The sequence below is a fragment of the Lemur catta genome, chromosome 1 (genome assembly GCF_020740605.2).
Source record: "Lemur catta isolate mLemCat1 chromosome 1, mLemCat1.pri, whole genome shotgun sequence".
NCBI classification, from domain to species: Eukaryota; Metazoa; Chordata; class Mammalia; order Primates; family Lemuridae; genus Lemur; species Lemur catta.
This window is the reverse complement of record NC_059128.1, coordinates 282854395-282871222: the sequence shown is the minus strand read 5'-3', so window position 1 is coordinate 282871222 and position 16828 is coordinate 282854395. Positions and strand designations below refer to the sequence as shown.

The 16828-nt window shown below is 54.1% G+C and overlaps 1 protein-coding gene across 1 annotated transcript in view; it reads right to left on the bottom strand.

Annotated features, from left to right (window-relative positions):
• Nucleotides 1–11598: 11598 nt before the first annotated feature.
• The window catches only part of UMODL1 (uromodulin like 1), a 59611-nt gene continuing 54381 nt past the window's right edge, over nucleotides 11599–16828 (bottom strand). The window contains exon 22 of the mRNA XM_045540713.1: nucleotides 11599–11780. Within this exon, the coding sequence (XP_045396669.1) occupies nucleotides 11599–11780 (182 nt within the window). The remainder of the gene's footprint in view (nucleotides 11781–16828) is intronic.

The following is a 16828-nucleotide window of genomic DNA, read 5'->3' as shown; positions in this document are numbered from 1 at the left end:
TCCTGAACAGCCAGTGCCTGGTCCTGGTCACAGGCCGGGTCATGCTCCCCAGCTGGCTTCTGCACTGAAGCTCCCTCGGCCACCTGCCCTGCAGGGGCACTGGTTACGCAGCCTGGATCAGGCCCCTTGGCATGTCCTGGCACCAGTTTCCTGCCCTGTGAGACCAACAGTTTCTGTAAGGACCGACGAGAACATGCGTGTGAAGGTCTCAAAAGCCCCCAGTCCTGTACGGCCAAATCACTGCGCTGTGATCTATAAACTCACATAAGCTGCCCAGGAGGCCGCGTTTAAGTTTAGACTGGGCCACATGCTCTTTCCAGAAGCACAGGGAGGCCCAGGTGGGGGAGCTGGAGACAGGGGCTAAGTCAGGGGCAGCTCAGTGGACACACTAAAGGGACAGGCGGTATCATAACCTGACGTCCACGTGGGTGCCACAGAGCCGGGCAGAGCACAGCCCACAGAGACTCTGCCTATAAGAGTCATGGACCCTCCAGATGGGAAGAGCTTGAAAATAAACGAGAATGGAATCAGAAAAGGAGTCGAGAATTTGGCTCTAACCAGTGGTGAAGCCGCCAGGCACTGGGCCTGGTCTAACTAGACGGAAGGATCAGGGAACAACCTGCATGAACCAGCCGCACGGCTGGAGACCAGCCCTCTGGACCAGGCAGAGTTCTGTGTCAGGGTGAATCACAAAGTCCCACCAGTGACACAACAGAATCATCTGGAAGGTCTGCCATCCCAGCTCTCAAATCCAGACTAAAACCTCTCATGCTTTGGGAGAGTGACCCTGTTTGTGTGTCTGTAGTGGAGAAGGTTTATAGCGGCAGGAAGGTTTACCGTCATTTGCAGAGGATAAAGTAAACCAAACCCATCCTATTAATACTTTGCTGCTAGGTTCGGGAACAGTCTGTGCATGTGTTTTGCAGTGTTTGCAATGTTCAGGAAAATGAGGCATCATAGAGGCTCCCACAGCTCAGATATTTCTAGTTTACTCCCACAGAATACCGCCGATTCTAGTTTAAAATGCGCCGTTCTTTACCAACTAAGTTGAAAGGTGTGAAGGAAACAAACTAGCCATGTGAGCGGAGTCGGGATGGCTGCCGGACGGGGCGGCCGTGGCGCTCTCCAAGGCGTCCGTGGCTCTCCCAGAGTCCTCAACGCGTCAAACACTCGGGTCAGGCAGCTGAGGCGTCTTAAAAACAAACTCAGATAAATTAAATTTGGAAATTCAGTTTGAAATGTCTGAGGGAATTTAACAGGATTGTTTACTAAGAGGGTTTTTATCACTCGAGTTGGTCAAACGTTAATCAAAGTTCCCTTCGAAGGCGATTGCCCGAAGTTCCCAGATGAATACAAAACAAATACACAAGACTCATTAGTTGAATTTACTTAAGGAAAACTAGTTTTTTTAAATTAGCCTCAATGAATTGTATATTACGTTTTCCAGCCTCCATGAAGGTGTTTGCTGTGTACAGTGGTCTCCTGGGACGGCAAAGCCCCGGCCAGGGCATCGCTCAGCACCAGGCAGGTGCCAGGGCCGAGAGGTCACGGAACCAAAGGCTGAGGAGATAGAAACCCAGGAGCCCGTGGATGGTGGCAGCCTGGGTGGCAACTGTGACCTGGGGCTCCTCTGGCCCCAGTGTCCATCTCCTGCCCGGCTGCAGGTGAGACACCTGGCACAGACGAGGCAGCAGGCTCGGAGGGTGTCGCTATCAATCCCATGCTCTGTCAACTGCCCAGCACCTGACGACAGTCAGGGGATGTCACCGAGAGCTCTGTGACCTGCAAAGCCAGCCATCGGGCACCTGGGGCTGCCCAGAGGAGGAACCAGAAGAATCGGCTCAGCCGCCAGCAGCTCCTGTAGGGGACAAGGGCTCCCAAGGGTGCTCGAGGTCCTGTCTGCCCGCACGGAGCACGTGGCCAGCCGCTGTGAAACCAGGGAGGCAAATGCGCCTTCCAGGGAGACAGGACAGCCCAGAGGCTGCCGTGGGGAAACGCTGTGCCTGGGCGTGGGGGTGGGCAGGATGGTGGCAGGAAGTCAGATCACAGTGGCCCCAACAAAGTGAATGGGGAGAAGCAGCAGGAGAGAGGCCTGCCCTGGGGACAGCTGACCACGAGCATAGAGCACGCATGGGCCGGGGGAGCCGTGGGGGCCGATGCCTCCCAAGGCAGCTCCAGGGCACAGTGTGGGGACAGCAGGAGCCAGAGACCACGACAGCCACTGCAGTGACGCTGGCTTCCAAGAGGGTGTGAGCAAACACTGTCACCTCCATCCTCTGCCAAGGCTCCAGCCTCTGCCCCGGGCTGCCCACCTCCCTGCCTGGGGCTCCTGCTGCCACCAGAGGACCTCCCTCTATCAGACCCTCCTCCCTCACACCCTCCTCCCGCAGACCCTCTCCCATCAGACCCTCCCCCATCAGACCCTCCCTCTATCAGACCCTCCCCCATCAGACCCTCCCCCATCAGACCCTCCCCTGTCAGACCCTCCCTCCATCAAACCCTCCCCCATCAGACCCTCCTCCCTCAGACCCTCCCCCGTCAGACCCTCCCCTATCAGACCCTCCCCCATCAGACCCTCCTCCCTCAGACCCTCCCCCGTCAGACCCTCCCCCATCAGACCCTCCCCCGTCAGACCCTCCCTCCATCAAACCCTCCCCATCAGACCCTCCTCCCTCAGACCCTCCCCCGTCAGACCCTCCCCCATCAGACCCTCCCCTGTCAGACCCTCCCCTGTCAGACCCTCCCCCATCAGACCCTCCTCCCTCAGACCCTCCCCCGTCAGACCCTCCCCCATCAGACCCTCCCCTGTCAGACCCTCCCTCCATCAAACCCTCCCCCATCAGACCCTCCTCCCTCAGACCCTCCCTCGTCAGACCCTCCCCTATCAGACCCTCCCCTATCAGATCCTCCCCCATCAGACCCTGCACTGCAGAGAAAGTCACAAGGATCCTGAGCCAGGAAGACTGGGGTCCCAAGTGGTGTCTGAATGTGAGAGCCCCAGGGACAGAGGACCCCAGCAGCCCCAAAGTCTCATCAGGGTTGGGTGCTGGTGGCCACTGGAGTGAGGCCCCGGGATGGTTCCTGGGTGGCTCCATCCCTCTGCTCAGCCCCTGGGAGTCCCACTGGGCAGTGGACCCCCACCCCACACTGGCTCCACCCTGGGGAGGAGGGTCCCACACCAAGGGACAGCATGGAGCTGACTTCACCAAGACCACAGGGCAGGGTGGGGACACCGCGTGCTCCACATTGTGTCACTGACACGCAGCCCCTGCCCTGAGCACTCCAAGCTTCTCCCTCAGGTGATGGAGAGTGAGGTCAAGTGCAGTGTGGCCGGGCCTAGGACAGGGGCTCATCTATCACAGAGTACAAGGGCCAGAAATCCCGCCATCAAAACAGTGTGGCCTGTCCCCAAAGCGCCGCTGCTCCCACGACTGCTGTGGCAGCGTTTATTTGTCATCACCTGAGAAGCCCTCGTGCTGCGCCAGCACCGTCCTGGATCCTCACACGGGGCTGCGACTGGGCCCCGGCCCCCGGCACGCAGAGCCCGGCCAGGCAGGAGCACCGCGGGCAGGAGGGGCCCATTCCCGCGAGGGACAGGGACGTGCCATGGGACGGGCCTGGGAGTCAACAGCGGAAGCTGAATGTTCCCTCTCAGGGGCAGCACAGGGGCTCAGACCACAGAGGGATGGCAACCGCCCGCTCTCGGCTGGAGACGAGATTAGGAAGCTCTGTCCTGGCCCTCCCCTTTGACACCTCACAGCACGAGTGACCTTCCCGAATGCTCACTGCTGGTTTTGTTGTTTATTTGGCTACTCTGTCACCCTCCAAAGTAGACAGAGGTGGCCCTGGCATTGGGACGCCCCTCCCACACGCCCCGTCTCCTGTAAGCATCTCCCCTGGGCGGCCCCAGCACCAGCTCCCAGAGCCACCAGGTCCCCACGGCCTTTCTGAGTCACCTCCACTGTCCGCCCTTGTTCTGCCAAAAATGGGAAGGTGGGGGAAAGCAGGCGTGTCCCTCTCTGGGGGCATCCACGTGGGAGAGCAGACGCACACTGCACGGCCCACACAGACGCCTTCGTCCCCCGCTGCTAAATGACTCGGCCTGGTCCCACCCTGGAAGAACAGCGTCATCCTCTAAGCTGTCTACAGGGCCTCAAGGGCACCACTGGGCACATATCTGCCTCAGACCCTGCAGCCTGCGGACCAATTTCAGATGTGCATTTGCACGTAGTCAAGAGGCTCAAATCCAGCCAAAGAGCAAACAGAGGCCAGGCCTGCAGCTGCAGCACAACAAAACGGACCACGCGGCTCCCAGCGCGGACTCTGGCTTATGCCGCCATCCAGTGGCCACTGTGGAGAGCTGCAACCCGGGCCACAGGCCGTGGGAAAGTCCTGGTGATTCTCCCGCTCCATCAGACTCACCTCCATCATACCCTCCCCCATCAGACCCTCCCCCATCAGCCCCCTTCATCAGACCCTCCTCCCTCAGACCCTCCCCCATCAGACCCTCCTCCATCAGACCCCTCCATCAGACCCTCCTCCATCAGACCCTCCTCCATCAGACCCCTCCATCAGACCCTCCCCCATCAGACCCTCCTCCATCAGACCCCTCCATCAGACCCTCCCCCATCAGACCCTCCTCCATCAGACCCTCCCCCATCAGACCCTCCTCCAGCAGACCCTCCTCCATCAGACCCTCCCCCATCAGACCCTCCTCCATCAGACCCTCCTCCATCAGACCCCTCCATCAGACCCTCCCCCATCAGACCCTCCCCCATCAGACCCTCCTCCATCAGACCCTCCCCCATCAGACCCTCCTCCATCAGACCCTCCCCCATCAGACCCTCCTCCAGCAGACCCTCCTCCATCAGACCCTCCCCCATCAGACCCTCCCCCATCAGACCCCTCCATCAGACCCTCCTCCATCAGACCCTCCCCCATCAGACCCTCCCCCATCAGACCCTCCCCCATCAGACCCCTCCGTCAGACCCTCCTCCATCAGACCCTCCCCCATCAGACCCTCCTCCAGCAGACCCTCCCCCATCAGACCCTCCCCCATCAGACCCTCCTCCATGAGACCCTCCTCCATCAGACCCTCCCCCATCAGACCCTCCCCCATCAGACCCTCCCCATCAGACCCTCCTCCATCAGCCCCCTCCCCTCCTCCATTGGACCCTCCCCCATCAGACCCTCCCCTATCAGACTTCGTCCATCAAACTCTCCTCCATCAGACCCCATCCATGAGCCCTCACACAATCTGCCCCCTCCACAGCCAGGACCCACGTTACCCTTAGTCTGTGGAGGGGTCTTCTGGGGAGTCTTCAAGGCCCTATAGCCTGGCCTCGCAGGTTGTGCACTGCACAACCCTGGGGGTGATATCTGCATTGTAGAGGAACTACAAAATGTCCATGGGCCACCCTGGGTCCCTCCCTTTTTCCTTCTGTTTCAGTATACTTGATTTCATGCCTTAAGCCATACCAGCAGAAAGAGTCTAGGATTGGAGGATTTAAACTCCAAGCAATATGCAGGCTGAGAATATTCCTACACAGCAGCTGTGACACAGTGGCATCCCAAAGCCCTACCATTGAAGCTGTGTGAACACACGCACATACCCACATGCACACATGTGCATTTTTCTTGTTTCTTTCTCTCCCTCTCTCCTGAGACCTTCCTGGCTTTACTGATCCACAGGAGTTTTTCTTCAGATAGATTGTGAATACTTAAGGGCAAGGACTCTACCTCATTCTTCTTGTCTTCCTAATGTCAGCATATGAACTGGGACTCAATAGACAGTCCTTAGTTGGATGGATGGATAGATGGATGGATGGATGGATAGATGGTTGAGTGGATGGCTGAGTGGGTGGTTGGATGGATGGATGAATAGATGGATGAATAGATGGACAGATGGATGGATGGATGGGTATGTAGGTGGATGGGTGAAGGGATCAATGGATGGATGGATGGTTGGAGGGAGGGATGAATGGATGAATGGATGGATAGTTGAGTTGGTGGGTGAATGGATGGATGGATGGATGGTTGAGTGGATGATTGAGTAGATGGTTGGATAGATGGATGGATGGTTAGATGGGCAGATGGAGGGACCAGGTCAGAAGCACCTCACAGCACACATGCACTCATCGCTCTCAGCACTTACCGTGGTTGCATTGTCTATCAATCTGGGTATCTCCTTCCCCCACAAGACCACGTGCTCTGTGAGGGCAAGGCTTGGTCTCCCTCTCTCACCACTTGGTCCATAGCACCAAGCTCTGGGCCTGGTGCACTGTGAGTGCTCAGTAAATATTTGTGGAAGAAGAGACTGGGGTGGGAGAGGTCAGAGGAGGGGAGACCACTTTTCTTTACTACAGAAAACACAATTGAATGGACATGGCATGTTTATTAAGATGATGTGATAACTGTAGATGAAGTCTGAAAGATGGGGCTTTAAAATATACATCAACTACTTTATCTGAAACCCAAGAAGCCACATAGTCATGGGGTGCAACACCCAGGTTGATTGAATATTTCACTTTTTCAATAAAGGCAAGGGCAAGGTCCTCAGCTGATATTGGAGCAGCTGACGTGACTCAGGAAGAACCAGAGACACATTCCTGGTCTTCCCGAATGCCCAGCACGGCACCAGCTCTGGGTGGATCCTCAGTGAGCACGTGATGGGAACCAAGTCAAATGGAGCATCCCACGCAGCCAGTCACGTTTCAGATCACGTGCAATTTATTCCACTTGATTAGAATTTGTTATTCCCACATAGCACACACTGCAATTCTTCGCTGACTCTGAGAATATCCAGTAAATCAAAACACTCCTTTCCCCAAATGTTCTGTGTTAATGACAGTTAATTACAGTCAACAAAATTAATATCCTGAATTAAAAGCTAAGACCATGTTATAATTCTAAGTGCATTGAGGAGAAACACTATACTTTCAGGTGTGGTTATCTAATATAATTCTAATCTATTTCAAAGAAAGCAAAAAGCATTACTTCTTAGCATAGTATAATGGAGAAAATTCTAGACTAAAATACTTAGATTTAGACCCATTTTCCCATTAATTCATTTTGTGACCCTAAGGATTACGTAACTCTCCCACTCCTCTGGTTTCATTGTGTAATGGGAGACCGTACCTCCCCCGTGGTAAGACCATATGAACAAATGCATGAAAATACTTGGAAAAATGTAAAAGAGTGATATGTATATATAGTATGTTATTTCTACTGATTTAAAAGATTCCCATAGTAATAAAGTGACTTTAGTCACTGTTGTGTAAATAGAAACAATATCTTGTGATGCAGGAGAAAAGTTAAGGAGCGTATATGTACCTACTGAAGATACCATTAGCAACGTATTTATAAGACTGACCTATTTTTAAAAGAGCTTCAAGCGCATTGTCCCGTGTCTCTGAAAATGTGAAACGTGGTGTTTACCAGTGGGATCCTGGTGGATCCCTTACAGCAGTGGGTGCACCGGGTGATGGAAGGCAATAGAGCGTAAGCCTGGAGGTGGGGTCACATGGCAGGTTTGGGAGGTCTGGGTGGGGGTGGCTCGGGTGGCAGCAGAACCACATGTGCCAGGTCTGAGGATCCGTGTCTGGAGCTCAGGCACACCACACTTCCAATGGCCCCCTCATCCACCTGGCTGGACCTCTAAGACGGCGGACCTCCAGGGAAAGATGAGGCTGTCATCATCCTCCCCCGGGCTCATGCAAGCACAGACACAGCGTGCAGATGGATCAGACTCCTGTCACCACTTGATGGATTAAGAACCGAGCTTGACTCTCGGCGACCTGCACGGGGAGGGAGGTCACTGGGTCAGCCTGCAGGAAAGGCGAAGTTCACAGAGGAGTCCCAGGAGCACGGGTAGTGGGGAGAACCACCAACCAGAGCACTGACATCTGCACTGACTGGACAGGGACAGATCACGCCTGAAACAAAAGGACAGCGACTCCTGGAAGGCGCAGAAGAAGGGACTGTGCCTGGTCTCAGCGAGCGCAGCTCCGGCACGACAGCCGCGGTTGCTGCAGATGCCTGAGCCCATGAGCACACCTGGGCCCCCGCACCTGTCTGCAGAGAGCCCATGTGGGGCTGCTGCAGGTGCCAACCTATCAAGGCGGGGGTGGGGCAGGCAGGCAGCTGGCGGCTGATGTTCCTCAAAGAGCAGATTTTTGCAGGAACTTCAGAACCAGTCATAGACAGTTTTCACTTTGGGAGACAGAAGCCCAGGAGAATGAGCAAAGACAAAAGGCAGTTTTCCCTTGGACGTTTTCCCAGCCTGACCTGGCCCCGACCCACCTGATTTCCTTAGAAATTTAGCAGGACAAGGGTTGGCCTTGTTCTTGGGGTTCACATTTTAAATACTAAGTGATATTCACTGAAATTCCCTTTAACGCTACCCCGGGAGAGGGCTGGCGCCAGTGCTGGCCCTGTCTGTGCGGGGGGTTCTGGGGCCGGGAATGACGTGCACGTTAGTTAGCGGGGGTCCTCGGAGGGGACGGGGCTGAGATGAAGCTGACGCAAGTGTCCCTCTCACTTCTGCAGAATCAGGTCCGCAGCAGGTGGCACTTGCTCTGCTGAAGTCGCCCAGGAAGGGCAGTGTGGAGGGCGCCTTTCGGAGAAGGGTGCTGCGGCCGGGACGTTTACGGATGGGGCCGGTGTCCACCCCACTTGCCTGAGGTTCGAAGATCTGACATCTCAGGAGCCCACAGAGCTGAGCACAGTGAAGGTGGCCTTGGCTGGGGCGGCCGCTTGCCCCCCTTGCCCGGCGAGGAGGAAGGGCACATCACAAGCCACTGCAGGGGCGGACTGGTAATGACAGCGTCTCCTGACGGGGCTGGGATGGAGTGGGGCTGGTGAGGGGAAGGGTCTCCATGACCCAAAGCCACTGGCCCCAGCCCAGAGGCTAAACAGTACCAAAGTGAGGAGGCTTATTTATTTTTCATTATTAGAGTGCACGGGTGAACTGAACTCTGCCGCTGCCCTCGCACTCCGTGTGGGACCCTCGGATGCGGCCGAGGACCCAGATGAGGATGGAGCAGTACCTGCCTCCCTGGGACACTTCAGGTGTCCTGGAAAGTCTCTCTCCTGGCCACAGCAGCCGCACCCTGCCACGGGTGCCTGGCATCCCACTGCGAGAATTGTGGGTCCCTTACAGCAGTGGTCCCAACCTTTTTGGCACCAGGGACCAGTTTCATAGAAGATAATTTTTCCACGAATCAGGTGGTTTCAGGATGATTCAAATGCATTACATTTATTGTGCAGTCAGACCTCTCAGCTAATGATAATCTGTATTTGCAGCTACTCCCCAGCACTAGCATCACCGCCTCAGCTCCCCCTTAGATCATCAGGCATTAGGTTCTCATAAGGAGCCGCAGTCTAGATCCCTCGCATGCGCAGTGTACAGTAGGGTTCTCGCTCCTATGAGAATCTAATGCTGCCGCTGATCAGACAGGAGGCGGAGCTGAGGTGGTGATGTCAGCGATGGGGAGGGGCTGTAAGTACTCACCTCCTGCTGTGCGGCCGGGGGGGCGGGGCCCTAACATGCCACAGACGGTACCAGTCTGAGGCCTGGGGTTGGGGACTGGAGCCTTACAGAACCGTTAAAATACAAACTCTCCAGGTCTCTGATAAGCAGGAAAGCCCAGAGGTATTGCTCTAAATGCCTATCAGTCATGTACACACTAGTATAAAAAGGCACTGGGTGCAGTAGCTAAGAGAGCTTACCCTAGAGCCAGATTCTTCAGATTTAATCCCAGCTCTGCCACTTCCAGGTTACCTGTCCCAGGACACCCACCCCCTCTGATCCCAACTGTCATATGGAGATGATAACAACAAGGCAACCTTAAGCTGGGAAAGTTAAATGCATTGATACATGTACGGTGCTAAAAGCAGTACCCAACGTGTACCCCACAGTCAGCACTCTTGGAGCGTTTGCTATTATCAGTAGAAACACAGTTCCCTTCTCAAGAGCCTGTTTTGAGGGAACAGAGAGAAACCTCCATGCAGCAACGGGGGTACCGGGGAGGAAGCGGCTCAGGTGTGGCAGGTGCAGGGAGGAAGCCCAGCAGGAGCACTCCTGGCCTCCCCACAGTACGCCTCCCCTGACCCACCCTCCCACCATTTGAAGGCATCTAGAACCTTCCTCTTTTGAGACCTTGGCATGGAGGGTGCTTCCTGGGGTGGGATAGAGGGAGGCCAGGAGAGACCCTGACACAGTGAGGTTGGTCGAATCCAACAGAATTTGGTAGGAACGCCGTCTGCTTTCACAGGGAGCAGGGTTCCAAGCGCTAAAGGAAAAATCTCTCCCACAGTCTGCAACCTCCCAGCTAACAGGGCTGTGAGGAGACGACACTGCTATGCCGACACTGCAGAGGGGGCTGGGAAGCTGCTCTGTGCTGTGGCAGAGGCAGGCCAGCATGGCAGACCCAGTGCTGGGGGACATGCCCCCGCGCTGTCCTCGGTGTGGCTGGGGGAGCCAGGCCTGAGGAGGAACGGGCCGTTTTCCCCACCTGAAGTTCCTGTGAAGCAGGCTCCTCACGCAGTAAGGCTTTTGCAAGAGAAGTGGGGAGTGAACACAAGAAAAACGAACCTGTGTCACCTGTGAAGAACACTGGCTGAGGACGCTGACAGCACTGTTCCCTGCTGCCTCCCGAGTCGCTGCTCCCGCCAGGTGAGACGTGCACAGGTGAGGGGCGGGTACCTGACATCTCGGGCCAGCCCCAGCGCCCAGAGTCCACCACAGGCACCGCCACCTTCCCAGCCACCTGCACCTCTGAGCGTGCCGGGAGTAACCACACAATACTGCCCCGCGTGGCTCACGGTCTTCCCTCTCCTTGTCTCTAAACCTCAAAATCTTTACCAAAATAACAGTCTTGGTGCTTCCCACTGGAGGTCTGTACTGGCAATGCTGCGTCCCAGACTGCATGTCACTCTTTCCTGATGAACTATGTAGGCCCAGAAATTGAACAGCCTAAGAGGCACCTGGAAAAAGCATCTTCATCCTCAAAGTTCTGAAAACTTGGCCCATGGCTGCTGGCCAGGGCAGCGCGCGGGCGGGGCGCCCCCTGCGGCATCCACAGCAGGCACGATGCTCCCCGTGAGCACAGGCTTTCGGGGACACAGGACCAAGGACAACCACAGGATTGGCCAGTGTTCACGGCGTCCCAGCCATCCTGGAATGGCCTTTTGTGCATCTCCTCATCTGTATGGTGAGGACTGTCATCACACACTTTCTGTTACAAGTGAGGAAACCGAGGCAGTGAGAGGCTTAGACCTCACGCTGCCCAGCAAGTGGGTGTCAGAGCCGGGATCCGAGGCAGGGGCCACAGTCCTGCTCTCACCCCTGTGGCACTGCCCCTGGCTCTGGTTGTGTAAGCCATAGGACCCATCGCCCATCGGCCACCTTCAGTCTCCCTCCTTCACTGCTCCTGCTGCTTTCTCAGGAGGGAGGACACATCTCCAGCAAGGGCCACATGACCGGACACACACAAATCTACCCTTTGCCAAAACCCATCCTGCCGTCACCAGGGTGGTCGAGGCAGGGCTTGTAGCAGACACTCTCCCCCGAACCCACCTCCGAGTCAGCCGGGACCCTCATTCGGAGAACACTCGGTAGCTGAAGTTGTCGGACTGGATTTTGAAGTTGTATTTTCCGTTCATTCTTCGGTAGTGCAGGATCAGAAGGGCAGCTGCCCCTGCCACCAGGACGAGGACGGCCACCGCAATGAAGATGACATAGCCAACGCCCAGGCCTGGCTCCGCACCTGGAGACTCACCTGGAGGGTGGGACAGGCACAAGGTGAGAGTCTGCCCAGACCAGGGGGAACAGGAACAGAGCAAGCTCTCCACATGCTGCCCGGATTTCACTGGCCCAGGGTACTGGGAAGTGAGGCCCGCGTGTGTGCAAATGTACCTGAGGGTTACCAAAGGTGACGAGGCAGGCGTGTGCCCGTGTACCCGTGGGTTACCAAAGGTGATGAGGCAGGTGTCCAAAGCCCAGGAGAGCACAGCAGTGAAGACAGCTCAGCCTGCCCAGCGTCCTGGGCCAAGCCTCGGCCAAGAGGGCAGGGCCGTGTGGGAGCAACAGGTTCTCCTGGGAGGAGGGGGACAGCCCGGCCAGATGCCATGTGGGGACACATGGGCTGGGCCTGCACACAGTCCCCAGACCCAGAGGAGCAGCAGAAACACAGGGGAGGGTGGACCCAAAGAGTTGAGAACAGATGCTCAAATAGCTGCCTGGAGCCCCATGTCCATGGTAATCGCCCACTTAGCCAAAAGAGGGAAACAGCCCAAATGCCCGTCAACAGATGAACGAACAAAACCAAGCAGGGTGGAAACACTAGTGCTTCGGGAACAGAAAAGGCCAAAATCCTGAACACGGAGAAAAAATGAACTGGCTCTTGGGTACAAAAATAATTAGGCTTCAGTACAGATTTCTAGCTGCTTCTGAGTCTCCTGGGATGAGTGTTTTTAGCTGATTTTGGCTGTGGATGGTGAGATGAGAGCAGCCCTCCTGCTATTGGAACTGGACAAGCCCATCCTGCAGAGAGGGACACAGCGGGGCTGGGAACCTTGCCCCCAGCTGGGGAGGCCACAGCCTCCCAAGGAACCCAAGGGCCCCAGGCCCTGGCCGGCTTCCCCAGACACCTCCTGCTTGGCCAGCCCTGGATCCGGCCTCCAGGGACACGACAATGGCCCTCCCTCCTGCGTCCAGGGAGGCGCCATCCTGCCAGCACAGGGGGGCTGTCCACACTGCACATTCGGAAGCAGAAAGACAGAAGGAGACCAGCCTCTGCTGACGCCCAGCCAGCCCCAGACTGCAGCCTGGGAAGGACAGAGCCCTGTTTGGTGGCCACCTCCCCAGACAGGTTTCTATCACTCATAGCTCCTAACAGACACACGACTTGGGGCTACTCACAGCGGGGCCCATGGGCCAACGCTGCCTGCTGACTGGTCATCGTGGTCCAGGAAAGGTTGACACCAATGGGGAGATTAGTCAGAGACAGACAGACACACCAAGAATCACTTATTTCGATGCCACATGGCCATAGCCTCGCAGCCCATCGAGCAGTGTGTCTGCTGTTCCCGTGAGCTCCACTCGTGCGGCGTGAACCGCATGTGGGTGTGCACAGTGGGACCACGTTGTTGCTGACACCACAGAGTGGTCCAGCCTAGGTCTAGTTGCTTGCGGCACAAAGAGCCAATTATTGGGACAAGGAGGGCCGCCGCGGAGGAAAGGGATTTCAGTGCGAGAGACGTCCACCAGGAGAAACAGTTGCAGGTCCCTGTCACCGACAGCCTAAGCGCAAGGGCTTTTCAGTGGGCGGGGAGGCAGGGGGCCTGCAGGTGGTCTGATTCCAGAACCAGCCCTTGGCGATGGGTGGCAAGTCCAGAGAAGACTAGTTAAGTCCAGTCGTTGGACTTGACGGGTAAAGTAGAGGGAACAAAAATTAACTTGGGAAGGGGTTCACTTTGCAATATCTGCCCTTCTATTTGCTCATTCCGCCATCTGGGGGAATCGGTGTCGTTCTACCTGGCTGCGTGCGTCCTGCTGACATGGGACACAGCTGGGGTCTGAGCAAGAGCGAAAGTGTCGGGCCTGGGACCGCAAGTGCTCATGGGCCACACACCTTATTCCCTTGTTAGGAAGCTTAGTTCAAAGTCACTGAAGGCTCACAGGGCCAGGCTGGCGTGGCTCTCTGTTCGGGTTCAGAGAGGCAAATCTCACCCACGTGCTTGACTGACGAGTGGGTGGTCAGGAGCACCCCAAAGGGACCAGCCCACTGTGGTTTCAGCTGACCTTCCCGTGTTGGCTCCTCCGCGTTTTAAGCAGTGCTCCGTGTCCTGGCTGGAGCTGCTCGTTAGCATGTCACCTGGCTATGTTGCGTCTGAATGAGCCGCCCCTCAGACAATTCTCAGGCTGCACCTGACGAGAGGCCCCGGGGTGGTTTCCCACACAGGATTTCAGAGGGGCTAAGAGCCACCTTGCTCCTGGGGCCCCCCTGACTTCTCAGCAGGGCAAGGGACAGTTCTTTGTCCTAGCTTACGTTGGTTTCTTGGTTCACACTCATGCGGTGAATTAAAAATCTAGTCACATTTTATGAAAATCTGGGGCACCTGAGCCGGCACCCCGGGAGCTGAAAGGGGCCGGCAGCAGGAGGGGCTTCTCTAACCACACCGTCTGCAGTCACAGCCAGCCAGAAAGCACCAGCCCAGCAGACTCAGGAACAGCTAGAAATCTACACTGAAACTGCATTATTTTTGTACCCAAGAGCCAGTTCTCTGTTTCTCCACATTCAGCATTTGGCCTTTTCTGTTCCTGCCACATTAGTGTTCCCACCCTGCCCGGTGCGGTTCCTTCTGTCGTATGTCTTGTAGGACTCTCTCAACTTCACTGCCCACATCCCATGACATTATCTTCCCACCGTCCCCTCCAGTAAGCAGCAGGTGGGATTCTGGCAGGGAGCAGACCTGGGACACCCCTAAAGGGTGCCCTTAGATGCTGAACAAACCAGTTTTCCTGGGTTCCACAGTTTTGAACAGGCAGAATGGAGGTGTTGTAAGGAGACAAGTCAGAAGCAGTCATATCCCAAAACGGCTGAAACTAGGGTGGAAGACGCTCCTTAGCTGACGTTCTAAGGGGCACTGCCTGAGTGGGGGGGAGAAATTCCCAGTTTTAACGGGGTCCACCTGTGCCCTTGCAGGGCATCCTGTAGCCCATGCCTCAGGGCTAATGTGGTTGAGAGAAAAGGCCAGGAGAGCCGAGCCGCTTGCCTGGCGCAGGCACGTTCTGGAGGCTGAAAGTTCACTTGAGTCTGCAATGTGGAAGCTCTGGACCCGGCATTGGGAGAGCGCACTCCGGAAAGAATTTCTGATCACCCAACATCACAAAATTCCAGCCTGTCTCCTGCCTTAACCGTTACCCTGGGCTCCCGGTGGGAGATGTTGATTACTGGTTTTAGTTCCAGGAGGTTTGCGGGAGGCCTGGGGTCCTACCAGTCTCTGTCTTCTGCATGTAGCCTGGCCAATTGCAGGGCAGCCTCCCCACCCCCGCTCCAACTTGGGCCCTTCCTCCAGGGACCTTCCTCTTTCAGGGCTGTTGCCCAAAACTTAGCCTGCTGTTTCATTCCATGCATTTTTCCCTTTTGTTGTTCTTTAGTCTGAAAAACCCCATAGGCTGCTTCAGCCAGGTGAGATACTGGCAAGGTTGAGCCACTTTCCAATTTTTGCAACTTTTTCTGGGTACCAAGTGCTTTGACCTATAAGGGTTGTGTTAATCGGTCTTGAGTTTTCAGGGTTCTCCGGCTGTACATCTGTGGGCTTCTAAAATTCTTTTTAGAGTCTGATGCATTGTCATCTGCCTCCTGTCTTATTTCTATAAATGCACATTAGTCTAGAAGGTTGTCTGTTTTCATTTGATTCCTCTGTGGGGACCTGCCTTAAAGGAAGTTGCCCTGCTGGGAACAGAGGAGGACCCCGGCCAAACTGGGCACCCTGGCAGGTACCGAAGGGAGAGGTCATGTCCTCAGATGCCCTCACAGAGGGAGGAAAGTAAGTCAGAGACTTAATTTAGGCAAAGATGTTAAGAAGATTTGCTATTCTGAATAATGTAACATCTTTTCTAAGTTCTATAAGTTTTAGAACACATCTGCTTAAAGATTTTAATTAATTAGGTTTCTCTAAAATACCAATATCCCAAAGTAAAATTTGTTGACATGACAGCACCTATCATTAGGGAATATTGAATAAACCTTCAACATCAATCCTTAGACCTTCAAATAATGATCAAGATTAGGCAATTTTAAAAACCATCTAAATGGTCTCAAAACATTTGATCAAAACAGAATCACAGGTCATTTTAAAATAATAGCAATTCATTTAACCAACAGTGATGTTCAAAAGATATTAAAGGCAACACAGAAAGTTAGATGCAGGTAAAAACCTTAACTTTTGAAAGCTCAATTTTCCCCAAGTAATCAAAAACCTAATAAGAACATAGGAATTATCTTGCTAAAACATAAAATCTTTGTTTCTTAGGCCAGTTACTGAAAGGTAAAGAAAAACGTTCTTCACTTGAATTAATCAGACATAAGAACAGTGTGTCCAGGATTAACAGTGGACATTATAAAAGGAACAAGAAACTAGAAGGCTATAGCTTAAACACGGGAATACGTAACTCCAAGCCATCTTATAATTTTTAGGAAAATTTTACTCATAATCATTTATCTCATTTGCATTTACCAGTTTAGATTACTCATGAAAACTCAAATGTCACACAAATCAAGTTATTTTCCTGTTAACCATTTTTGTAGCTTTGATGCAATTGATGTGATTAATTGTACTTTAACAAAATCATTCAATGCCTAAACAAATTCAATATCTAAACAGCTTCATAAATAAAATTGGGGAAAAGAATTTCAAAACACAGACCAAGAAACAATCACAAAATACAGGTTTAATTACTACTTTTAAACTTAAAACCTACCAAGAAAACAAACATAAGTATTCAAGTAAGCTCAAAACATTTTCCAACTTATGTGTAGCAAGACCAAAAGGCCAACTGAAGCCTCCAATTTGATTTAAGCTCTTGTGACTACAGCTCCTAAGGCATCTTTAATCCCTAACAGTACTGTTAATATCAGATGGTAGAAAGCTTATCTACCAAAGATTACTAAATTCATGTGAACTGAAAAAGCATCTGGGCTTATTTACTTAATTAATGAGTGCTCCTTCATAAGCCAAGTTGGTACCATGTAGACATAATGTAACAATACATATACATACACATGCACACAAAGTTTCAATAGCTTTTATCTCAGAACAC